Below are 26,344 nucleotides of genomic sequence, written 5' to 3' on the forward strand. Positions count from 1 at the left end.
GAAAATTGCGGAAAACCCTTAAAAATTGAAAAGGCTGTAATTCTGTCAAAAATCAATGAAGCGGAAAGAAATGCAACCTTGATCTGTAACTCAACAAGATACACTCACATAACAAAAATCAGCTCGATATCTGCAAGCATTTTAGGAAAAAAGTGTGGAAAACCAAGTGGGACAGACGGACGAACAGAGGAAACCTATAGTCCCCTCTGGTTTCACCGGTAGGGGACTAAAAAGAGACTACAAAGTAAAGATATGTTTCCATCTGACAAAGCTTGTAACAAATGAATATAGTCCTTGTTTGTAAGGCTCACTGATACTGTTCAATTGCATTTTAGAGGAACTTGGTTTTACGTCTGTATGAATTGGGATCTCAAAACAGTTGATGCATTTAATTCCTGTAACATCTTTACTCTATAACTAAAAAATTGTTTCAAGCACATGTGCAAGGCCCTTGGCAAAAGGGGGGGGGGGGGGGCATAAAAAGAAATCCAAAACTTTTATTTAGATGAAATAGCTTATATTTTTTCTTTTTGTAGCAATGCTGCTAGATTTTGCTTATTCATATGTGAAAAAATAACTTTTTAGAATGCACCAGAACTCACCAAAATGACACCCATTTGTTAAAAAAAATCTAATTCAGAGTTGGTGATACCCCTCCCAGACTCTTCCTCCACTTTTCCAGAGGCTTATTGAAGGCCATGATGTGCAACAGAACTTTTATTTAGTTTTTTGTAAGCCAGTGGAGCTACAGTCACGATGTTTCTACTCATATAAATCAATGTGCATAGTTTTCCCTGCATGGAAACAAAATGTTTTTACTCTTAAAATTCACAGTAAAGGACATGACCTGATGTGTATTTTAATTACCTTGAAACCAACAAAAGAATATATTTTAAAATTTTAAAATATCACTTAAATATTAATAGACGTGCATCTTTGTCCATTTAATAGCATTTCTACTTCAACACTGACTTTAAACTTTAAACTTTACATTTGTACACGGCTCTGGGATTTTTAATGGCGATAATTGAGACACTTTGTCCTGTAAGACATATTTTGTAATGTTGTCTTTGATCTTAAATATAACTTTTGTATTCAGTTCCATAGTTAGAAACCATGGGGACATCGGGGTTCATCCCCTCCTTCAAAGTCTATGACATTTCTCCAACCAGGAAGTAAATTGGAAATATCGTTTAAAGTCTCGCCTCAGATCTCATTCTCACATTCCAAAGTTCTGTCAAGGAAGTCATTTAGAGGTCATTCATAAAAGCTGTAAGTAATAAATACATTTTCATTATTTAAGACTGGATTATGATACAGTTGTAATTGGGGGATACATTTAAATAATTGTGGTGTCTGTTCGTGTGTTTCAGACATAATTACTGTAAGTGTAAACGCTTGTATGAAGATATAATGTCATTGTGTGTGTAGTCATATTCTAGTAACTACTCTACGTAGCATAGAACACATTTCCTAATTTCCTTCTTTCTTTGACTACACGATTCCTATCATTTTTAGATGGCTTTATCTAAAATGGATATTCCCCGCACAGCCCAGCACTTTTTGGAGTGTGCCATTGAAGAATGTGAAAGAAATTGTGAGTTCTATTGCAACCCTTGTCACATAAGGTTGTGTAAACAATGCAAAGATGAACATCTGAGAAGTCCAGAAAACAAGAACCATGAGGTAGTCCTTTACCAGCAACGTAAACGACAACTTCCTGTGGAGAAATGCAAGATCCATCCCACTAAAGATATGGATATGCTCTGTGAAGAATGCCAAGTTCCAGTATGTTCCAAATGTGCTACACAAGGAGACCATCACGGGCATATTTTCACTGATTTAGAAAAAAAATATGCAGATAAATCTGCAATCTTTCAAGAGGAAATCTCAAAAATCCAGGAATATTTTCTTCCCATTTCACAAAATTTACTGAAAGAAATTAAAGAAGATTCCTCAAAAATCAAACACATCATGGACAACATCAGAATATCCATGAAGACTGAAGGTGAATCCCTGAAAAGTCTGGTGGACACAGTCGTATCTGAGAACTTGAAGCAGTTAGACCAGATAGAGCATTCACTGTTAGAAGATCTAAAAACCCAAGACAAGACTATGGATGATTACATCACTTATCTTAATGACCTTGTCAAAGAGCTCCACATATGCCTGTCCTCTAAAGAACCCCAGAAATTAATGTCTAAGAAGAAGCCAAAGATCCAATCCATACCAGAGACAACAAAACCAGTCACACCAAGTTTTACTGCTGGCCAATACAGCAAAATTGATATCACTCAGTTACTTTGTAAAATACATGTCCCCAACACTAAAGCAGAAAACAGAGAAATAAGGTCCATTGAAAGTTTCTACAATACAGATACAGCAATGAAACTTACAAATCAACAGATGAAAGAAGAAAGAACGAAATCTGACAAGAAACAAACATTGTCTCTAACTGCCTCTGTCACCAAGGTCAGGAAGCTCAAAGTACCACCAGGTGTTCATGGAGTATACCACATATCACAACATCAATCAAACAGACTCTGGATCAGTGACTTGGATGGTAATCTTGTCCAAACAGATCTACACATGAATGTGATACAGAAGATAAAAACCAATGGTAAATGGGAAGGTTTCCACACAGTGACACAGGACGGGGATCTGATCTTTACAGACAAAAACAAGAAAGTCATCATTAAGAAAACACATGATAATTATATCACTGAATTCATGAAAACCGGAGACTGGAAACCATTCAGCATACACTCCTCCCACATCAACGGGGACTTACTGGTAGGGATGGCTAGAGAGGCTAAAGGACTGTTACGGTTGATGAAGACTACAGAGGAAAGTAAAGTGACCAGGTACAACACGACAGGAAAAGAACTACAGAACATACAGAGGGATAACAAAGGACAGGAACTGTATATAACACCATACTACATCACAGAAAACATTAATGGAGATATCTGCACATCAGACCATAGTAATGGAGTGGTGGTGGTGAATAAATCAGGACAACACAGGTTCTCCTACAGAGATCAGAAGTCAGAGTTTAAGCCCTATGGAATCTGTACTGATGTCCTCGGACACATCCTGGTGTGTTATGGTGTCAGTGTTCAACTCCTTGATCAGGACGGTCAGTTCTTGTCTCTATTACTCACACAACAACAAGGGGTAGAGTGTCCCCGTGGTGTGTGTGTGGATGATGAGAACAATCTCTATGTCGGACAACGAGACATCATCATACTGACAGTGTACAACTATCTCCAGTGATTCTTATTTTGGCATAAACACACTGCATGGCAAATTAAAATGTGCACTTACTCATTATTTTTGTTATTTATATTCAAATTCATTACTGTTCATCACACATAGTCTGGAATCTCATAACTTTAATTTTAGATAATACTCTGTAAAAAAAAAAATTACCATAATTACAAATTTATAGTAATCTAGTATGTATGTATGCTTGAACTGCTTTCCTCGTATATTATGTTGTATTTTTTTTTTAACAATTTTAATTAAAATATCTACGAAAAAAAGTAATAAGATACAAACTTTTAGATTTAACATATATTGTAAATAATGGTACACATCCTTAAAGTAGATTTTCATTTTTGTTAACAAAATTGTTCATTATGAAATCTGTAATTAAACAATAAAAAAAACAGTATTTCTTAGTATTGTTTAGTATGTCTTCTGCTGCAGCCAGTGGATTTAGCATTATAATTCCTGATACTGCATACAATTTTACCTGATACGGAGTATAACACACTCAAACTCAATAGTTGATAGTTAAATACCAATAATCCATCATTGCAAATACAATTTTTTTTTCAACGAGAATTGATGGGTTTTTGAGTTGTGACATTTAAAAGTTATTACATTTTTTTCATAATATTTAGCCTTAAAAATGTACGTTACCAAGGGGTTTCATTACTTTTCAGTGACTTTACATAAAATATAATATTATAAATATCAAATTTCAACAAGGTATGATAAGAAGACTATGTGTATGTAATTTAAAAATATTGAATGCTTGGGATGAAATTTATCGTTAATGATATACACGATATTTAAGTATATGTTATTATTTGGACTTTTCCGTTTTTTAGGCATGCAAAAATACTGCATGTTTTACACTCCACAAAAAATTGTGTATGTTATACTAGAAGAAATATAATACAAATAACATTGTAAATATTTACTTTAATCTTCATTTAAAAAATATGGAAATCGGCGAACACAATGCAATGTCTTTGCAATCAAATAACAAAAAGGGACTAAAAAGTAACGTACATTTTATGAAAAACCTGTTTTGAAAGAAAGATGCAAATTAAATTTTAACAACACTTATTCACTTATTTCCATAATATTTAGTGTAAATTGTTTTATTGACACAAATAACACATTAATAGTGCTTAAATATATTATGCAGGTGTCAATAAATGATGTTGGCAGTCATTTAATTGCGAAAAAAAGGGTAAATTTGTGCCATTAGAAAAATATGTTTGGATTTTGTGCCAAAATTTTTCGTAACTAAATATTAATGTGATCATAAACAATCATAAAAAGAATATTGATTTTTACTAAATTCTCAAAAACAAGTCAATTTTCCAAACTGTGATAGTCATATCATTTCGAAATGTACGTTACCAACAAATCATACTAAATTTTTTGTAAATTCCATGTTTGTCTAACATAACATTATGTACCAAATCATACAATACAGGCTTTTCTTTACTTCTAAAATCATGTTTGCTTCTTTAAAATTACATTACAGTATGTAAAGTTGTTAAATTTGGACTGTCCGTTACATTTCACAAACGTTGGAAAACTTTTCCCAGTCACCGCTATCTAGCTTATACATTCTTCCTGATTTGCCTGAGGGGGTTGGTTTGTTCAGCTTCAATTTAATGTCGGAGGATTTGCACCACAAAATGTCTTTCTGACGTGGCCATTGGAACATATTTTTACGTTTTTCCATGAAGGAAATGTTGTATGTATAACCGTTTTCATCATCTGGGTCTTCCTCAATAATTTGGCCGACATACCACTTCTGTTCGTATTTTGCTACGACAAAGTCTTCAATGCTGCATTTTACCGACCCTATATCGGCCACCCTTTCCATTTCCTGTTCCGTTGCACCATCCTTCTCCATATCTGCTACTGCTGTGCATTCTTGTCGCCAGGTGTCGCAATGATCTCCACTGACACACAGTAGCAACTTGTGTCTCTAACTAGAATGGAGTTTGAGCCACATCTACGACGGTATGAATCTTCATAGTACCCTTTATGGTTTTAACGTTGATGTTTTCTAACTCTTTGGCCGTGTCCTCGCACCTCTCCTTCGGGACAAATAGAAACCGAACACTACTCATATTACAAGAAGACGATTGTGTCCAAGCAAAGAAATCTTGTGCATCTTGTATTACAACTTTGCCTGATTTCATGGCCTGGTCGGCCATACGCTTAGTTACTCCCCCAAGCCCATCAAATGGACCCTTTCCATGCCCGGCCTCAAAGTAATTCCACCTAGCCTTGATGCCTGTTGTCTCTTCATGGTCAGCAACAAAGTTGAAAATAGTTCTGTTTCTGTACTGACTTGTTGGGCTGTCAGTCAAATAAATAAATGTATAAACTGGACCTCTGGATCCCCCTCTTTTATTCCTTGTATGATCACTTTTAAAAAGGTCAGAACTGTCGTGGCATTGTCATTAAGATCATCCGAGATTATCACAAAGCTCTTGTGGCATACCGGCTAGTCTTCTGCAGCTCTTCTGTAGATTACAACAGTATGTAATGTGATCGCTTGCTGGTTCCAGTAAGCTGACTGGATTTCTTCCATCGACCTACAGCTATAGTTCTCAGCAAAATCCATGTGAATAACAACATGGTTGGGCATCAATGTCTCCTTCAACAATTTTATTTGCTCATACTGTGTTTTCATTCTACTAACATGGCTTTTGAACTGCTGTGTCTGTTTCTCTAAGTGTGCGATGAATTCATCCCTTGATTTGTTAACCTTGACAATTTTCATCACCATTTTTTTTCTTTCCCTTCTCTTCCACTGCAACCCTTTTCCATTCCTCAAAACTTATATCGGAACTGGTAATACTTTCTTTGATATTTTCAATCAAAAGGTTGTCCAAGTAGTTTTCTGGATTGGTTGGAACGTTTTCTCGTCGGAGGGCCTTCAGTAATAATGCCATATTCTGGTGTTTAGTACACAGGCAACTGTCTCGTGTGATAAATGCTGTTGTGCGGATGTATTTTGGTCTTATTCGTTGAAAAGTCGCAAGGGAAAGCTTTACTGTGGGATTTTCTCTTAGAAATTTACGGTGCAAGTTTGACAGGTAGTCTGTTAATACCCGAGTCTGTGTGCTTCTATGTACACCAGTTTTCACTTCGTCTGCTTTTCCAGGTAGGTTCCTGCTATTTTCGTCACGCTCCAAGAAGCAAATAACTTCATCTCTGTAGCGTCTTATTTCCCTTGCTTTCTTTTGTATTCCAAAATCAATCACCTTTGTCGTCACTTTGCCCAGTTTTTTTCTATTGAAGCCCGACATCTTGCTAAGTATGTTTACACACCTGTATTTCCTAATGATTTTACTTGCTAATACGTTTCGTATTATTTTTCCTTTTCCTAGATTATTAATTTCTCTAGCCTTCTTCACCTCTTCAATCAAAGCGTTGCTCATTAAGAGTTGTCTTCGAATGTTTTCTACCTGGTCATCTTCCAGACCTGCCTCTTTAATCTGTGCATTTGACTTCCTTTTTGGTGTTGAAGGTTCATTTGTTGTTTCTTTCTTTTTCATGCACTGTATCTTTCGTAATGTTGTCTTGTATTTTCTCTGCAGTGTTTGGAATTCTGTTTTCAGCTTCGTCAATTCTCTACTCTTTTTTGACAATGCTCTACTTATTCTCTTCCTTGGGCTGTTTCGTCGAAATAATTTCGACTACAAATCTTTATGAAGATTCACCTTGAATTCCTGGACTTTCATAACTTCTTGTGTCCATGCTTTCTGAGTTGTGTTCATTATTCATAGCTTCTGCTGCTGATATATCTTTTTCTCTCTGTCTATGGCATTTCAATATTTCGTTATTTTTTATGTTCCTTCGTAATCTGTCTCTCCTGGAGAGCTGAGAGGATGGGACATAACTCTTTCGTCGACGTTCTCTCTCCTTTCTCAGATACTCTTCTTTATTTTTGGCCTTAAGTATTTCTCGGTATGCTTTCTGAATTTCAGCACGTGATTTTGTCATCTGATTTAAATAGAAATGAAATAAAATTATATTAACATGATAAGAAATGTTCGTTACCACATTTCATAAATGTTCGTTACTCAGGAATATTGGATAAATTTTGAAAAAAAATATTAATTAAATTTTGGTAAGGAAACATCTGTGATAAGCATGAGTATAGATGTATGCAATTTTTCTGTACAGTAAATGGAATAGCAAAATGTCAGTTTTTTTCCTCCAAAATTTCAACAGGTGAAGAATAATTACCAAAAACAATATTTACAATATTTTTTTAAATATTGTGTTCAAACGTATTGTTATTGTTTAAAATACACAAACGAATCAAAAATAAAATTATCAAACATGTAACACATTGTTTCTAAACCAATTAACTTCATAGCGTGATAAAGAAATTAAAAAAAAAAAAACTTCAAAACGATATGATACTAAAAGTGAAATATAATGTTCGTTACCATCAAGTAACGAACATTTCTGTGTTTATTTTGAGCATTTTTATAAATATACAGCACAAACAATGATGTTAAATTTTAAGCAGTAGTCTATTTATTCATTCTCAGTTTTTCTGTTTAAAAAATATTATAATTTTGTTAATAAATCACGGTACACATCACTGAATTCACCTACCTTGTGTTCTGCATGAAGACTTTCGGAAATTGGAAATTTGAATACTCCTTCAACAATGACATTCAAACAAAATGGCGCTTTGTAACTTTCATCCCATAAACGCTTGAAGTTGGGTTTTCTCGGCGTTTAAAGTAACCGAATTCAAAACTATGTAACGAACATTTCGTTAACGGACATTTCGAACAAGTACATACCATGGAATAGTGATTCGAATAAAAGTATGATTGCTGATATAAATGTTGGGGTTTTTTTTACGACACACATTATCTTTGTAATGAAACCACCAGTCGGTGTGAAGATAGTACGTTTAGTTGCATGAATACGGTAACGAACATTTCATTCTTATTTCATCGCAGCTAGAAAGCAAAGTTACAGACTGAATTAAAGTTTTGCGGATGAAGAGTTGAAATTAATATTTCTTAAAAAGGATATTCGTGATAGTTAGCTTCATAAAATAACATCACTTGTCTGTAGTTACATTTGTGTCTTGATAAGTAACGTTCATAATATTTTTTTCGGCGATATTGATCTTGTGTCTTATTTGGCGACATCACTTTAAAATTAAGCACTGAACATACCATCAGTCAAACAACATCGATGTTATTTTTCATTTTCACAGTTTGATATGTTCAATCTTAAATGATGTTATCATTTACAATTTTTTCCTTTAAGTTTTAAAATTAAGCACCTTATGTCCAAACTCTGTTACCGGCGACAGTAACGATCATTTCAAAATGACACATTTGGAGGTAATTTTACCTAAGTTTAATTCAAGTCAAACAGTTGCTAAAGCATGGTTGGTTTGACAAGGCTTCGAACAATAAAATAATATTCAATCAAATGAAATGTAGTGCATAGTTTGAAATTATTTCACAGACGACAGCAATTGGACCCTTTTATTGAGTTTGAGTGAACAACAGGTTTTGAAGATATCACTATATGTTCTATATATAAATTCAGGCATGTTTGACTACATGTATCTAAATGTTAAGACTTCTTTATAAATTAACCTTGCCAACTCCATTAGACTGACATGTATGATACAAACCAAAACATCCACTGACTCTTTCTTTAAACAAATAAAATTTTCCTCCTTAAATTATTTAGAGTTAATGTACGGAAAGTGAAATTTAGTTATCATTAAAAATTTCTTTAAGATTTTACAATTCAATTTTTAACATTTTTTTTCGAAAATAAAAAAGGGCGTATAAATACATTGCCTTTGGTATTTTTCCCCCCTAATTTCCTGATAAAATAAATCAAAGCGCCGACTCATGATACAATACTTAACTATTTAATACTACCCCCCCCCCCCCACACACACACACTCTGAAAGATTCTACCCACACATCCGGAATAACTGCCACCAGAGTAGGATCTTCGGTTTTTCGACAGAGAATCGTGCACTGTAGAGCAAAGTTGTAATTAAGATCAAAGTATCCCTTCGTTTCTCGGTAGCTGCATTGAGATGACTTCCTGTTTCTTTGAGTTGTTCCCTTCGGTTCTCAGCAGTTCAGGTGACCTGAAGCTTTCGGCATGTTAAGGGTATATATATATATACTGAGACAGTCGGGTTGATTAGATATTCTGTTGCGAAAAGACGGTTCAAAAACGAAGAGCAACACGTGGTAGGTACTGGGATACCTGAATAAAATCTTGCGTGCCTAAAATAGGCTTTCGGGACTTTGATATATTGATTATAAAATTATATATACATGTATTACTATTATACACGGGTTTGGCTGGAGGTGCGCAGCTAATGAGCTTCAGTCCTTGAAAGGCACGTGAGCTCCCGAGAAACGACAGGGATAGTGTACATATTAATTGCTAATTCAAATCTGTGATTGAGATATTTAAATTTTACCTAATTTGTTCAGATAGAACAGCCGAATCCCATAAACGAACCGGAAAGGTTACATAAATGTGGTGGCATCGCGGTGGGATTCGGCAAAAGTAAAAGTAATAGATAATAGTATTCTAATCTGATTAAAGTTTTGTTATCATTGCTTTGTAAATTATGAGCGCAATGGAAGAAATGACCAATGAGGAAATATCTGAGCTGCGAGAGATTGCGCCTTGAGATTGAAAAACAGTCTACACCTGTTGCGACAAATAGACCAATGCGCGATCCTGGCATTGCGACAATGACTGGCGAAAGCGCACAGCAAGAACTGCAGCCTGCAGAGGAGACGATGGTATTGACAAATGCATAGCAATCCAAAAACCATAGGATTGATTGTATGTTGTTTAATGTCCCTCTCGAGAATTTTTCACTCATATGGAGACGCCACCATTTGCCGGTGGAGAGCTGCAAATTTTGTCCTATACTCGGCACTTACGGCCATTGAGCAGTGAGGGATCTTTTTCGTGCCAGCACCTACTGCGACACGGGACCTCGGTTTATACGGTCTCATCCGAAGGACCGGTCTCCACGTCCCACAGTGGGATTCGAACCCGCGACGTAAGGATCAACTCCTTACTTCGAGACTCTAGAGCAGACGCTCTAACCACTGCGCCACGCGGGCGACAAAAACCCTAGGAAGGAAAATGAAGAAATAGTTGGTGTGACAGTATGAAGAAAAACAGCGCAACGAAATCTGCTTCTGGGACAAATGCATCCCTTTTGACAACAGATTATGCTTCGAGTGCGCAACAGGTACGAAGCGATTGCACCACTGCCCATAGGAAACGCGCCGCGCACTTTTGTCAAATGCGCATCCGCATCCAGTTCATGTGTTGAATGAGACTATTTCGCATTTTCCATTTAAATTTCCACTGAGTGCGCAATCTCAACTTCCACCGCAAGTGCAATATCAAATTAGGCCTCCTGAGCAAATTAGAAATGAAGATTCACCTCGTGAGGGTCAGGCGCAAAGTTAAGAAAGTGTCCCCTCCAGAGAGAGCCGTTTCCTCAATACAACAGGCAAATAACAGGGAGGAAAAAGTTTCAAAGTGTAACATAAAGCTTGCAACCTTTGATGAGAGGGATATTAGGAAATGTTTCGTCAGAAACAGTACAACAATATGACCTGTTAGTGAAAGCGCTTGAAGAGATTCGCCCCACCTAATCAAACTGAGTTGTACTGTGCGCAAGCAGTAGAACTTGATGCTTACTACAAGACTGAAAAAAGAAGCAACATGTGCGCAATTGATACTCACGGACAAGCACAAACTCAAACTGCAAATTCTATAGGTTTAAAAGCGCTGATGCAGGAAATGCAGAATAAAATAGATCATGTAGATAATTTGGAGAGACAGATTAAGACAAATGCAAGATTTCGCAGAGAATCTTTCCAGAAAGAATGCAACGTAAGAGGGTAAAATGTTACTACTGCTCGGAAGAAGGACACATTCGGAAGAATTGCCCAATGTTGAAGAACAGAGCTCGAGACAAAGGAAAGGATAAACGGAGACATGTAGCAAAGTCAGATGGCGGAAGCGCATGCCAAGTTCGCAGTAGACGTAAAAGGTGGAGAAAATCTACAAAAGATGGGAATGTTGGAGCAAGCACTTTGTGTGAGGAAGCAGGTATCTTTATGCAGGGAAAAACTCTTGATTGACACTGGAGCAATCCTTACTCTTATTTCAACGAGATTGTATGAAGAGAAAATGTTGCTTTACCATAGTGAGACAGAAGAGAACCACTAGCATTGAATATTCGCCGAGCGTTCTCCTTTAGCTCAGGTCTTTCCTCCTGCAATCTATCATACAATCTCTTTGAAATAAGAGAAAGGGATGCAACAACTGCATCAAAAAATTTTTGTAGATTGGTGAGTCAGATAAATTTTTTGATGCATTTGTTGCAGATATTTCTTTGGGCGGAATTATTGGACTTGATTTTCTCAAGAAATACAATGGGTTGATAGATCTTCAAGAGAGATCGCTGCTATTAAAGAATGAGAAATGCGCATTTTCCTGGGAAGGTACACTAAGCTGTTACAGAGTCACTGCAGCAAGTGACATTTGCATAATCCATAGCGCTTTCGCCTCTTGGCTCTTCAGTGGATTTTGAAAAGCCTATTCAAATTCCACTGAAGAGCCAAGAGGCGACTAAGAGGTGAAATAATTATTTCTGTCAATGTTACGGGAAATAATAATTATGGAGGAACATATTACTTAGTGGAACGAGAACGAATATTTATTGAGACGTGCACTGGTAGGACGCACTCTCGTTAAAGATAGCGATAAAATACCAGTTTGCTTTTGAACCTCACGGATGATGTGCAACAGATTTTTCGAGGAACTCTGACTGGAAAAATTACCGCATTTGAGGAGAAGCCAAAATCAACATGTTATCCTCAGAAGTTAATTAAAGAGCTGCAAAGTGATTTGAAAGATTTGTTAGACAGATGTAAGGACAACCTTTTGCCCGAACAAATGACAAAAGTTGAGGACTTTCTACATAAAAATCAGGTTTTTTTGCAACATCTAATTATGATTTAGGGCAGACAAATGTGGTGCACCATAAGATAATCACGGATCAGGCTAAATAACCCATTAAACAAGGTCCTAGGCGAATTCCAATTCATTTATCTCATGAGGTAGATGCACAGGTAAAAGAAATGCTCGAAAAGGGTGTGATAGAACCTTCAAACAGCCCTTGGGCGCTGCAAGAAAAACGGCACAATGCGCTTTTGTGTAGACTAATTGATAAATAGAAAATATGTCAGAAAGACACTACCGTCGATTAAATGATGTGACCACAAAGGACGCTTATCCTCTTCCGAAAATTTATAAGGCTTTTGACCACTTGTCAGGACACGAGATGTTTTCTACGTTTGATCTTAACAGTGGTTACTGGCAGGTTAGTATGGAGGATGGAGGTATGGCGTGATAAGCCCAAAACAGCATTTGTAACGCGAAATTGGTTATTCCAATTCAAGGTAATGCCTTTGGCTTATGCTGTGCGCCTGCGACGTTTGAGAGACTTATGGAAACCGTTCTTGCAGGACTCCAATTGGATAAATGTTTAGTGTACCTTGATGACATTATTGTTGTGGGCAAACCATTTGATGACATGCTTGAAAACCTACAACATGTTTTCAGAGATTGCATCAGACCGGCCTAAAGTTAAAAACCAAGAAATGCAATTTATTTGCTACCAAGGTATCCTATCTGGGACATATCATTTCCAAAGACGGAATTGCGAGCAACCCAGAGAAAATTAAAGCGGTAGATGAGTGGCCAGTTCCAAGTACTGTAACTGAATTAAGATTTTTCTAGGTCTTTGCAGTTATTACAGGTGTTTTATCAAGAATTTTGCCTCAGTTGCCAAACCACTGCATCGACTCACAGAAAAAGGAAGGAAATTTCTATGGAGTAAAGAGGCACAAGAAGCGTTCGAAGTGCTGCGCAACAAACTAATAATTGCACCAGTTTTATCCCTACCTGATATTACAAAGCAATTTATTTTGGATACCGACGCTAGCAACGAAGCGATTGTGGTATTATCTCAAAATATTGACGGTAAAGAACGTGTTATAGCATATGCTAGCCGTGCAGTATCAAAGTCAGAGAGAAGGTATTGTGTGACACAGAAAGGACTTTTGGCCGTTATCCATTTTATTAAGCATTACCTCCACTATCTCTATGGTAAACAGTTTCTTAGAACTGACCACGGGTCATTGAGATGGCTTTAAAGGTTCAAAATCCCAGAGGGTCAGTTGGCTAGGCGGCTGGAAGTAATCAGTACCTATGATATGAAAATAGGTAAAAAGCATGGTAATGCAGATGTGCGAAGCAGAATACCGTGCGCTCAGTGTGGTTTTGATCCTTCATCATTGGAAAATGATCCGAAAATTGAATCAGCTGTAAGAATTTTGCAGCCATCGGAGATAAAAAGTTACGACATGGATTATAGTCTTCAAGAGGCTCAAGAGCAGAGTAGAGACATTAAGCTTGTAAAAACATGGGTTGAGAAAGGAGAGCAATCAAGTTTTAGCGATATTTCTATGCATTGCTACGTAGTGAAGTCTTTGTGGAACCAGTTTCTTAGACTCACTATAGAGAACGGACTGCTAATGCGCAAGTGGTCTCTGTTTAATTCTTCCCAACAAAGAAGTACATCAAGCTATTATACCTGACCAAGAGCGCAGACGCATCTTAGAAATGTATCATGATAATCAGACGTCTGGACACTTGGGTGAAGAAAACGATAGCTAAGATACGACAAAGTTATTACTGGCCTGGATTTCAAAAAGACGTTTATCAACATGTTACAGGTTTTGACAAATGTACGAGACGTAAAAATCCAAATCCTAAACATAGGGCCCCAATGGAGATAACTGGATCAGGTATGCCAATGGAAAGAATTGCAACAGATACTAGTCTACCGTATAAACTGAATTTTTAGCGAGTATTCAATTTTTGCATAATTGGCGAGGGTGTTGAGATCGCTAAAATATCATATCGCTAACAAATCATTCAGCACTAAAGAGGTAAAGATATCTTGGAAGATATTGTCAAATCGCTAAAATTACTTATCGCTAAAATTATATACCGATAGAGGAAACCGCAACATCTTGGTTGTGTCAGACTATCTCACCAAGTTGACAGAGGCATTTGCTCTGCCAAATATGGAGGCTGAGACGATTGGTCGTACTTTGGTAGAGCAGGTATAGGTCAGATTTGGTATCCCCTTCACAATTCATTCTGACCAAGGTCGGCAATATGAGAGCAAACTCTTTTTGGAGATGTGTCGGCTACTTGGAGTTAAAAAGACACGTAAAACACCCTATCACCCTAAATCAGACAGGATGGTACAGTGTTTTAACCGCACATTGCTCTCTATGTTAAGCACTAACGAACAGGAAAACCAACTAAACCAGCGTGACTTGGAGTTGTATCTTCCATATATACTTATGGCATATATCGTTCTACAGAACATTACACCACCAATTTCTCGCCAAACATGCTAATGCTGGGAAGCGAAGCGACTACACCATTAGATTTGATGATATTCCAACAAGTCAATGGATTTGGGTGTTAAGAGAACGATTAGAGTCAGCACATAAATTGGTCAGAGAAAACATGCAAGGTGAAATGCAGCGCCAGAAAAGATACCATGATACCAAACTAGCATGGTCATCATTTACACCCGGAAAAAGAGTTTATGTATTTTTCCCTACAAGATTCTCCGAAGTTAACATCGTTTTGGAGAGGGCCTTTCTTGGTTGAAGACAAACTGTCGGATGTGACAAATAGAAAATAACAGTATATCAGAGTCCAAACAATGCGGAAGATGATAGTCAAGAAAGTCTTGTAGAAGAAAAAGAAGAACAGTATGATATCAGTGAAAAGCCAAGCGATTGTGCTCGGGATAGGCCTAGGTTCATTAGAAATGTACCTGCGTGGCGTGATGATTTTGTTTAGAGCATGCGAATTATTGTATACAGTGTAAATAGTTATTTGCCTGATTTTGTTTGTTTGTAGGAAAGGATTTTAGTTTTAATATTATGATTTTTGTGTTATATATATATATATATATATATATATATATATATATATATATATATATATATATATATATATGCGGGTGTGTATGTGTGTGTCTGTGTGTTGGAGTGTTGGATTTCAATTTTGTTCCTTGTGATTTAAGAAAAATTCGAGACGCATTTCCTGGAGGTGTGGGTAATGAAGCAAAATTGTAATCAAGATCAAAGTATCCCTTCGTTTTTCGGTAGTTGCATTGTGATGACTTCCTGTTTCTTTGCGTTGTATAATATCCAAAAGATATTAATCCATATTAAAATGTAGACCTTGCACCATTTAATTTTACTGAGACAGGTAGGATGTTCGATGAAATCCAATTGCAATAATGTAACCCTCTCTGTAATTTTAATCTGACGTTTTCAGGAGAAAAAAGAATGGTGAGAGCTAATAGCATTGTTGTACTTCAGTATTCCCCGAACCCACCCCGCCCCCCCCCCCCTTTCTGAAAAAAAAATTCTGTATCTTTGCATGTTTCATATTTAAGCAGCAAAGGATTCCATCAATCTTTTTAAGTGACACTATTCAGCAATGTAAACATTTCTTTAAAAAAAAAAACCAAACCAATACCGTTATTGAGTTTTCCCAGATTAAAAATGTCCGTACGATATACTTTGCCAACTACAATTTATCTGGAACGATGATAGACTGGCTTCATTCGGCAAACATCGGCTAATTCCGTCACCTTCATCAAACCTCGACTGATTCTGTCACCTTCATCAAACCGTCTTGATTTTAAAAGTCCCATAGGGTCCAATAGTAAAATTTGACAACTTTTAAGATGGCCCTCTTAGAAACCGGGATGGTGAACATTTGGTATTTTTATCTTAAAATAATTAATATAATACAAATGTAGTAAAAATTCATTCAAGAAAAGTTATCAAAATATTTAAGATAGAAATAATTAGACCCGGCCTCGTTAAGTTCAATAGCAGAGAGCTTAGTCAGCAGCTAGAGTATATCGAGTTAATTGTCAATGTCCAGTCAAACTTAAATTATTTAAAATTTCTATGCACATTGAGGAACAGATGATTACAATAAAAACATATAGCAAATTTTTTATTCACAGATATACTTGTTAATTTTTTTCTGATATAAAACTTTATTAATCTGGAAAAGTTAAAGGTAAGTATCATTTCAAGATGATTCAGAACTTTTAAAATCAGTCAAATTAAATATGAAATATGAGTTCTTAGATCAACAAAAAAAAAATGTTTGTTTGATGAATTACAACCAATCCAACAAAATTGCCCTTACCCGATCATTTTTTTTCATAAACTTTAATTTTTTCCTTTTGTGTTTGCAAGGATATAAAGATTGGCCATATCATTTTGAAAGTTAAGGTTTTATTATTTTTCTAGGACACATTTAGATTGAATCTTTTTTAGGCAATAAATTTTAAATCTGTCTAGCTGTCCTGTGTAAAATGAAAATATTTAATTAATAAATTTCTAAAAATTTCCAATTTGTATTATGATAATCATTGTAAGAGGATTAAAAAAAAACGACATACCTACATGTACCTACTTTGGAAAATGTGGGCTGGAGTACAAACAAAACAAATTAAAAATTTAATGATGGTCTTTTATGTTTTTGGCCATGGGCCAGTTGGATGCATTTATTTTTTTCTTTTTTTAAATTTAGTCGTGAATTTGTTTGATGTTGAACTCAAGTTCTCATATATTTGTACTCAGTTTTGTTTATGCAGTGAAAAAGCATGATCTTGATGATAATCATAAAATGAAACATACAATGTACAACACATGGATCAAGAAGGAGGTGTGAATTAAGTGTTAAATAATGCTAGAAGGACCAGACAAAACTTTTAATGCATGACCTTTACTAAAATCTAGCATTAAACATCATTATCACTGATAATTTATTATTTAATTTCGTGTTTGATGCTTTGAAAAGAGTTGCTGATCAGAGGACATTCTTTTTTTTTCTCTAAATTTCATGTTTCAAAGGAAAATCTTACAGGGGATTGTATCTTATGGCCTATTGCCCTAATTGTAGTAAAAATACTTAAAACATCTTAAAGTGTTGAAAATTGTAAACGGATCTGAACTTTGCATGTTTTGCAAGTTTTGCTAGATTGTAGAAGGGATGGCAGATTAAAAAAAAACAAACAAGATAATATTAGATAAAAAAGGCTTCATCATAGGGGGTATAATAGACTTGAATACAATAATCTTTATAGCAAGTGTATTTTTCATTGTTTAGATACCTATTGGTTTACCTGTTATTTTTCAGCCTCTGCTGATACCTGGTGATCTGGTTAAAGAAGAGGATACAAAGAGAGTGTTGGACACTACTATTTCACTCGTTGGAAAACTGAACATTCTGGTAGTCATGACATATATAAAAATACTGCATTTTTAGCTCACCTGGGTCAAAGGTTCAAGTGTTTTATTTTATTGTCTCTTGTGGATGTTGCTAATTTTTCACACAGTACTTCCTTTCTTTACCAGAACCAATATTTTCATTTCAAATGATTCAGATCAGTGAAAAAGAAGATCATAGCTTCTTCCATAAAAAGATGATAATTATACATACAGTTAAAAAATTCCAATCTCTAAAAGCATTTAACATGCAAGGAAACATAATTAAATTCTATCAAAATGTTAAGGATGGAGATATTGAACAGTGATCACTCCAATAAAGAATATGCACTGTTTTCCAGGATACTGTAGTATTTTCCTTTTCCAGGTGAACTGTGCAGGAGTTCTGGAGTTGGGCAGTATAGAGAACACATTTCTAGAACAGTACGACAGAATCTTTGACATCAATGTCAGGTCTGGTGTTTCCAAATGTTTTCATATTTTGTCTAATATACATATACTATCTTTCACATTAGTTGTTAGAGTTAAAAGCTGAAGGTTTTGTGATGTTATTTACAGGAGTACTTACTATTGTGGCTTTTTATTTACAGGAGCACTTACTATTGTGACTTAATATACAGGAGTATTTACTATTGTGACTTTATTTACAGGAGTATTTACTATTGTGACTTTCTTTACAGCAGTATTTACTATTGTGGCTTTTTATTTACAGCAGTATTTACTATTGTGGCTTTTTATTTACATGAGTATTTAGTATTGTGACTTTCTTTAAAGCAGTATTTACTATTGTGGCTTTTCATTTACAGGAGTATTTACTACTGTGGTTTTTATTTACAGGAGTATTTACTATATAACCATGCTGGCAGAGCCATACCTGATAGAGACTAAAGGCAACATTGTCAATGTGTCTAGTGTGAATGGTATCAGATCAGTAAATCAATACAGTAAGATCAGTAAATTTTATAAGACAGTCTTAACTGTCAGATCAGTAAGTCAGTCTTTACTGTCAGATCAGTAAATCAGTCTTTACTGTCTGATCTGTAAGCCACCTTTTACTGTCAGGTCAGTAAGCCAGACTTTACTGTCTGATCAGTAAGTCAGTCTTTATTGTCTGATCTGTAAGTCAGTCTGATCAGTAAGTCATTCTTTACTGTCAGATCTGTAAGTTAGTCTTTACTGTCAGATCTGTAAGTCAGTCTTTACTGTCAGATCTGTAAGTCATTCTTTACTGTCAGATCTGTAATCAGTCTTTACTGTCTGATCTGTAAATTAGTCTTTACTGTCAGATCTGTAAGTCAGTCTTTACTGTCAGATCTGTAATCAGTCTTTACTGTCTGATCTGTAAGTTAGTCTTTAATGTCAGATCTGTAAGTCATTCTTTACTGTCAGATCTGTAAGTCATTCTTTACTGTCAGATCTGTAAGTCAGTCTTTACTGTCAGATCTGTAAGTTAGTCTTTACTGTCAGATCTGTAAGTTAGTCTTAACTGTCAGATCTGTTAGTTTTTACTGTCATATCTGTAAGTCAGTCTTTACTGTCAATCAGTACCTGATAGAGACTAAATGCAACATTGTCAATGTGTCTAGTGTGAATGGTATCAGATCAGTAAATCAATACAGTAAGATCAGTAAATTTTATAAGACAGTCTTAACTGTCAGATCAGTAAGTCAGTCTTTACTGTCAGATCAGTAAATCAGTCTTTACTGTCTGATCTGTAAGCCGCCTTTTACTGTCAGGTCAGAAAGCCAGACTTAACTGTCTGATCAGTAAGTCAGTCTTTACTGTCAGATCTGTATGTCAGTCTTTACTGTCTGATCTGTAAGTCAGTCTGATCAGTAAGTCATTCTTTACTGTCAGATCTGTAATCAGTCTTTACTGTCAGATCTGTAAGTCAGTTTTTACTGTCTGATCTGCAAGTCATTCTTTACTGTCAGATCTGTAATCAATCTTTACTGTCAGATCTGTAAGTCAGTCTTTACTGTCTGATCTGTAAGTCAGTCTTTACTGTCAGATCTGTAAGTCATTCTTTACTGTCAGATCTGTAATCAGTCTTTACTGTCTGATCTGTAAATTAGTCTTTACTGTCAGATCTGTAAGTCAGTCTTTACTGTCAGATCTGTAAGTCATTCTTTACTGTCAGATCTGTAATCAGTCTTCACTGTCAGATCTGTAAGTTAGTCTTTACTGTCAGATCTGTAAGTTAGTCTTTACTGTCAGATCTGTTAGTCAGTCTTTACTGTCATATCTGTAATCAGTCTTTACTGTCAATCAGTATAAGCTGTCAAATCTTTAAGTTAGTTTTCACTGTAAGTCATTCTAACTGTCAAATCTGTAAGTTGTTTACATTTAGACCAGTTAGTTAGTTTTAACAGACAAACAAAATAAGTGCAAAGTTGTAAGAGGACTCAAATAGGCATAGTCTGCCAAAGATCCCATTTCTTAATGAATATTTATAGCCTGAACAAAATGTGACTTTAATTTCAATCAATCAGTAATTCATTCAGATAATTAATTCATTCAGATAAGTAATCTGTGTTTACAGAATTAAGGTAGTATGGGATACCAAACAAAACTTCTCCTACATATTTATTTACCCAAATTAGGAGGATTTGAAATGCTTCCACCTTTCAGTATGTTAAGTAGTAATTTTGATATTTTTAGGTCACCTGAGTTTACTCAGGTGACCTATTGCTATCCATTTTCGTCCGTCTTTGTGCATTAACATTTGAACATTTTCAGCTTCTTCTCTGAAACCGCTCAACCAATTTCAACCAAATTTGGCATATAGCATCTATGGTTGAAGAGGGACAAAATTTGTGAATTTCAGGGTCCCTGCCCCCCCCCCCGGGGCCTGAGGGGTGGGGCAAAAACCTCTAAATTAATGCAATCTTTAAAAATCTTCTTCCTTACTCCTGGACATCAAGCAGTCAAACTGTTGGCATGATTGTAATAGCATTTAGCCCTCTACCAGAATTTTGAAATTCATGGCCCCAGGGTTAGGGGTTCTGGGGCTAGGGTGGGGCTATATAGATCATATCGTAAAAGTGCATTATTTCTTTGAAAATCTTCTTCTCTGCTCCTGGTTATAAAATAAACTAACTAAATACATAGTTATGATAAGCAAGAATGCCTCTTCCAAAATTGTGAATTTCATGGCCCCTGGGTCAGGGGTTCTGGTGAAAGGGGGGCTATATGAGGGGTGGGGCAAAAACCACTAAAATTAATGCAATCTTTAAAAATCTTCTTTACTCCTGGACATCAAGCAGTCAAACTGTTGGCATGATTGTAATAAGCATTGAGCCTTCTACCAAAATCGTGAAATTCATGGCCCCAGGGTTAGGGGTTCTGGGGCTAGGGTGGGGCTATATAGACAAAGTGCATTATTTCTTTGAAAATCTTCTTCTCTGCTCCTGGGTAGAAAATAAACTAACTAAGTACATAGTTATGATAAGCAAGAATGCCTCTTCCTAAATTGTGAATTTCATGGCCCCTTGGTCAGGGGTTCTGGTGAAAGGGGGGGGGGGCTCTATTGATTATATAGTGAAAATGCATTATTTCCTTGAAAATCTTCTTCTCTGCTCATGGGTATGAAATAAACTAACTAAGTACATAGTTATGATAAACAAAAGTGCCTCTTCCAAAATTGTGAATTTCATGGCCCCATGGTCAGGGGTTCTGGTGTTAGGGTGGGGCTCTATTGATTATATAGTGAAAAGCATTATTTCTTTGAAAATCTTCTTCTTTGCTCCTGGGTATCAAACAAACTAATTAAGTACATAGTTATGATGAGCAAGATTGCCTCTTCCAAAATTGTGAATTTCATGGCCCCAGGGTCAGGGGTTCTAGTGTTAGGGTGGGGCTCTATTGAATATATAGTGAAAATGTATTAAAACTTTGAAAATCTTCTTCTCTGCTCATGGGTATTAAAGAAACTAACTAAGAACATAGTTATGATGAGCAAGAGTGCCTTTTCAGAAAGTTTGAATTTCATGGCCTCTGTGTCAGGGGTTCTGGTGAAGGGGGGGAGGGGGCTCTATTGATTATATAGTGAAATGCATTATTTCTTTGAATATCTTCTTCTCTGCTCATGGGTGTTAACGAACTTAACTAAAAACATAGTTATGATGAGCAAGAGTGCCTCTTCAGAAATTGTGAATTTCATGGCCCCTGAATCAGTGGTTCTGCTGTTAGGACGGGGCTCTATTGATTATGTAGTGAAAATGCATCAATTTTTTGAAAATCTTCTCTGCTCCTGGGTATTGTTTAAACAAAGGAAGAGCATGGTTATGAAAAGCAAAAATGCCTCTTCCAAAATTGTGAATTCTGGCCCCAGGGTCAGGTTCATGATCCAAGGGTCAGGGTTTCTTGTGAAGGGGGGGGGGGGCTCTACTGATTATATAGTGAAAATTCATAATTTCTTTGAAAATATTTTTTCTACTCCTGGTTAAAAGCAAAGAAACAAGTGTATAGTTATGATGAGCAAGGATGCTTTTACAAAATTTTTAAAACTTGTGGTCCCAGGGGTTCTGTTGTTTCTCTGAAGGGGGGGGGGGGGCTGTATTGATAATATAGTGAAAATGTGTGAATTCTTTAAAAATCTTCAACTAATTGTATAGTTATGATGATGAGGGTACCTCTTCTAAATTTGTAAATTTCATGACCCTGGGTCATGGGTTCTGGTGTTAGGGTAGGGCTGTGTTAAATAGTAAAAATGAATTATTTCTTTGAAAATCTTCTCTACTCCCGGGCATATTGGAGGCAAACAGAGTAAAAGTTTTAATAAGCAAGGTTATTTTTACCAGAATTTTAAAAATTTGGACCATTTTGTCAAGTGTTCTGGTCCTGGCCAGGGCTCTATTAATTTGTATTCTACTGAGTGAAGTTATTCCCCTTTGCCATTCACCTTTGATAATTAATCACTGTAGATAATGTATTTGAAAGGTTAATAGAATAAGAGAAAAAAGAAGACCAGCTCTGGTTGACGTGATAATTAATTGGTCATAATTCAGCACAATGTGAAATAATCGCACTTCGCAGGTGAGTTAAGGCTAGGTATAGGCATGTCTATGCAAATAAACTAATTAAAATGCCCAAGGACCATATCTATTATACAGGGAAAGTTAAAACTTATTGTCTAATACATACTTGGTACCCACGACATGAGAAAGCCAGTACACATTATGACGTCATATTATGACGTCATTGCTCTTTACTACACAAGATTATAATGGAAATCAACAAAAATACTTCGGCGCAAGGGCATGCTCTATTTTATTAAACTGAAACAAGGTATATTTAGAAGCAAAATATTCCAGAGATTGCTGGTATTGCTGCACAAATATCAACAGCTCAGTTGTATAATTTCTGTTTCTAATGTTTTAAGTTGAATCAGGGTAAAAATGTACAGTCCGGTATAAGTTTCCTCAAATACCGATCAAATGAGAAAATGCCTAGGATTTGTGCAGCAGTTTTATTAATCTATAGAATATTCTTCTCCGCATTATACAATTTTTATGTAAAATTAAATAGGCTAATCCCTTGCGCCGAAGCTGTTTTGTAAGTGTGTTTTATTGCCTCTTTTAGGTAAGAACAATGACGTCATAATATGACGTCATAATGTGTACTGGTTATAACATATCGTGGGTACTAAGTATGCATAAGAAAATAAAACAAAACTTTCTCTGAATAATAATATTACCTCTTATGCGTTTTTATTAGCTCATTTGCATAGAAACGCCTAATCCTAGCCTTAACTCACATGCGTTATCCATGCCTCACCGCACACAAGGTGTTGTACAGTTAATCAAACAATTGAAATACAACTTTTGCTGAAAAGTGTTCAAAAGCAGCAATTTTCAAACTATCTTTATAGGGATTTGCTTTTTAAATGTCTATAGTGCATTTATAAGTAAATTTATATTTTTGCGTTTTATTTTTTTTTTTTTTTGGGGGGGGGGGGTCTATTCTTACTTAAAATGTCGACTTGCATTTTGAATGGTGTATCTACTGATTTTGTCTAGATAATAGGCACTCGTGCAAATCAAAGCAATACTTCAAACCGAAATACGTCATAACATGGAGGTATCCATTTATAGTCAGACTAGTTAATAGTCAAACAGTGTTTGTATGAACTGTATTCAGGGGGATTTTTTTTTTTTTGCTCTCATCACAATTGAGCAAATTTAAAATGGACAAATTCAAAGCACATAAAAAAGTTATCTCTTTCTAGCAATTGTTTCTTGGTGAATTTCAAATTGGCAAAATAGTTTGCAAGTATAATACAAGAGGCCCAAGGGCCTTAACGATCACCTGAGTAAAATACAACAATTTAGAGGATCCACAGAGTATGAAATGAACTGAAAGGTGAAGCTTTGTTGCCCAAAAGCAAGAAAAATAGGGTGATCAGGATCATCAAAATAATTAGTCTAGCATTCAGTAACAGTTCATAAATTACGTTCTAATCTGTTTCCCATTTATCACTCTCACCAGACAGTATAAAAACAAACTATCAGTGCTTCTGTACTCTTTCAATTCCTTGTTGAAATTGTTGCATTGTTACGTTGGCCTCTCTTGGTCTTTGATGAACATTTAGTAAGACAAGTCATTTTTGTCTCATTTTTATTAGGTCACCTGAGTCACTCAGGTGACCTATTGCTATCCGTTTTCGTCCGTCGTCGTGCGTCCTGCGACGTGCGTTAACATTTGAACATTTTTAGCTCCTTCTCTGAAACCGCTTGACCAATTTCAACCAAATTTGGCATATAGCATCTATGGGTGAAGGGAAACAAAAATTGTTAATTTCATGGTCACTGCCCCCCCCCCCCCAGGCCTGAGGGGTGGGGCTAAAACCACCAAAATTAATGCAATTCTTAAAAGTCTTCTTCTTTACTCCTGGACATCAAGCAGTCAAACTGTTGGCATGATTGTAATAAGCATTGAGCCTTCTACCAAAATTGTGAAATTCATGGCCCCAGGGTCAGGGGTTCTGGTGCTAGGGCGGGGCTATATAGATCATATAGTGAAAGTACATTATTTCTTTGAAAATCTTCTTCTCTGCTCCTGGGTATTAAAGAAACTAACTAAGGATATAGTAATGATGAGTAAGAGTGCCTCTTCTAAAATTGTGAATTTCATTGCCCCAGGGTCAGGTGTTCTGGTGTTAGGGCGGGGCTCTATTGATTATATAGTGAAAATGCATTAATTCTTTGAAAATCATCTTTCCTGCTCCTCGGTATTAAATACAGTAACTAAGTACATAGTTATGATGAGCAAGAGTGCCTCTTCCAAAATTGTGAATTCATGGCCCCTGGATCAGGGGTTCTGGGGTTAGGACGGGGCTCTTTTGATTATAAAGTGAAAATGTTTTAATTCTTTAAAAATTCTTTTTTCTCTGCACCTGGGTATTATTTTAAACAAACTAAGTACATTGTTATGATAAGCAAGGATGCCTCTTCCAAAATTGTGAAGCTCTGGTGTTTCGGGGGGGGGGGGGGCTATTGATAATATTATAGTGAATCTGTAGTAAAAAAGGATTATTTCTTTAAAAATCTTCGCACCTGGGCATATCTGAGGCAAACAGAGTAAAAGTTTTTATAAGGAAGGGAATTTTTACCAGATTTTTGAAAATCTGGACCATTTGGTCAAGTGTTCTGATCCTGGCCAGGGTTCTATTAGTTTGTATTCTACTGAGAGGAGTTATTCCCCTTTACCCATTTACTTTTGATAATTTATCACTGTAAATAATGTACTTGAAAGGTAAATAGAATAAGAGAATTATGCAAAAACTTTTATTGTATAATACAAAAAGTACTTTCGTAGTTTTAATGATCAGATAGACTTGTAAGTAGTAGATAAATAAAAATGAGACCAATGTAAGAGATTTCAACAAGGGATTAAAATAGTACAGAAGCATTGATAATTTGTTAATATACTGTATGGTGATAGTGATAAATGGGGGAACAGATTAGAACCTAATTTATGAACTGTTAATGAATATTAAGACCAATTATTTTGTTGATCGTGATCACCTATTTTTCTTGCTTTTGGGCAACAAAGCTTCACCTTTCAGTTCATTCTATACTCTATGCATCCTTTAAATTGTTGTATCATACTCAGGTGACCGTTAAGGCCCTTGGGCCTCTTGTTCATTAAAATTGTTGGCACTTCATAAAAAAAAAGGCCTGTATGAGATGTCTAATATCATTCTTAAGGTAGTCCAATCCTCAGGTTCTGTCTTTGCAAAACACCAAAAATCTCTTCTAATTTTATATCATGATTATAAGGCTAGATTAAAGGAAACTCAACTTTTTAAATAGGTAATTTTTAAAATACTTTTATGGGGTACAAATATAAACTTTTTATAAGACCCTCTCTAAGACTTCAAAGATCCTTGAATCCCACTGAGATGCATGAAACGAAATTATTGAATATATATAAAAAGATTTTAATTTCAAGCTTTATCTTGAGATTTTTTGAATTAAATAATAAATGAAAGAGTTATCCTTCTTGACTGAGGAGTGGATATTCTCAACTTATTTATTTTTTTTTTTATAAAAGTCATTATTAAACTTTAAGGTTTAAATCTTTTTGATGATATTTTTGTGTTGCCTTAATTCAGAGCA

At 35.7% G+C, this 26,344-nt stretch overlaps 1 protein-coding gene and 1 pseudogene across 1 annotated transcript; both read left to right on the forward strand.

The window, feature by feature from the left end:
• Positions 1 to 1,197: 1,197 nt before the first annotated feature.
• LOC133176631 (tripartite motif-containing protein 2-like) lies at positions 1,198 to 3,370 on the forward strand. The gene is made up of 2 exons (XM_061311735.1): positions 1,198 to 1,272; positions 1,519 to 3,370. Exon 2 carries the CDS (start codon positions 1,519 to 1,521, stop codon positions 3,274 to 3,276), a length of 1,758 nt encoding a protein of 585 aa, XP_061167719.1. The 5' UTR covers positions 1,198 to 1,272; the 3' UTR covers positions 3,277 to 3,370.
• The window catches only part of LOC133176633 (tripartite motif-containing protein 2-like), a 30,359-nt pseudogene continuing 5,227 nt past the window's right edge, over positions 1,213 to 26,344 (forward strand).

This window comes from Saccostrea echinata, unplaced genomic scaffold (assembly GCF_033153115.1).
Source record: "Saccostrea echinata isolate AGI-Se365-2 ecotype Australia unplaced genomic scaffold, CSIRO_AGI_Sech_v1 ptg000077l, whole genome shotgun sequence".
In the NCBI taxonomy this organism is placed as follows: Eukaryota; Metazoa; Mollusca; class Bivalvia; order Ostreida; family Ostreidae; genus Saccostrea; species Saccostrea echinata.

Bases quoted from the DNA above. Each gene is read 5' to 3' on its own strand.
- LOC133176631 (XM_061311735.1), top strand. From the start codon at position 1,519: ATGGCTTTATCTAAAATGGATATTCCCCGCACAGCCCAGCACTTTTTG.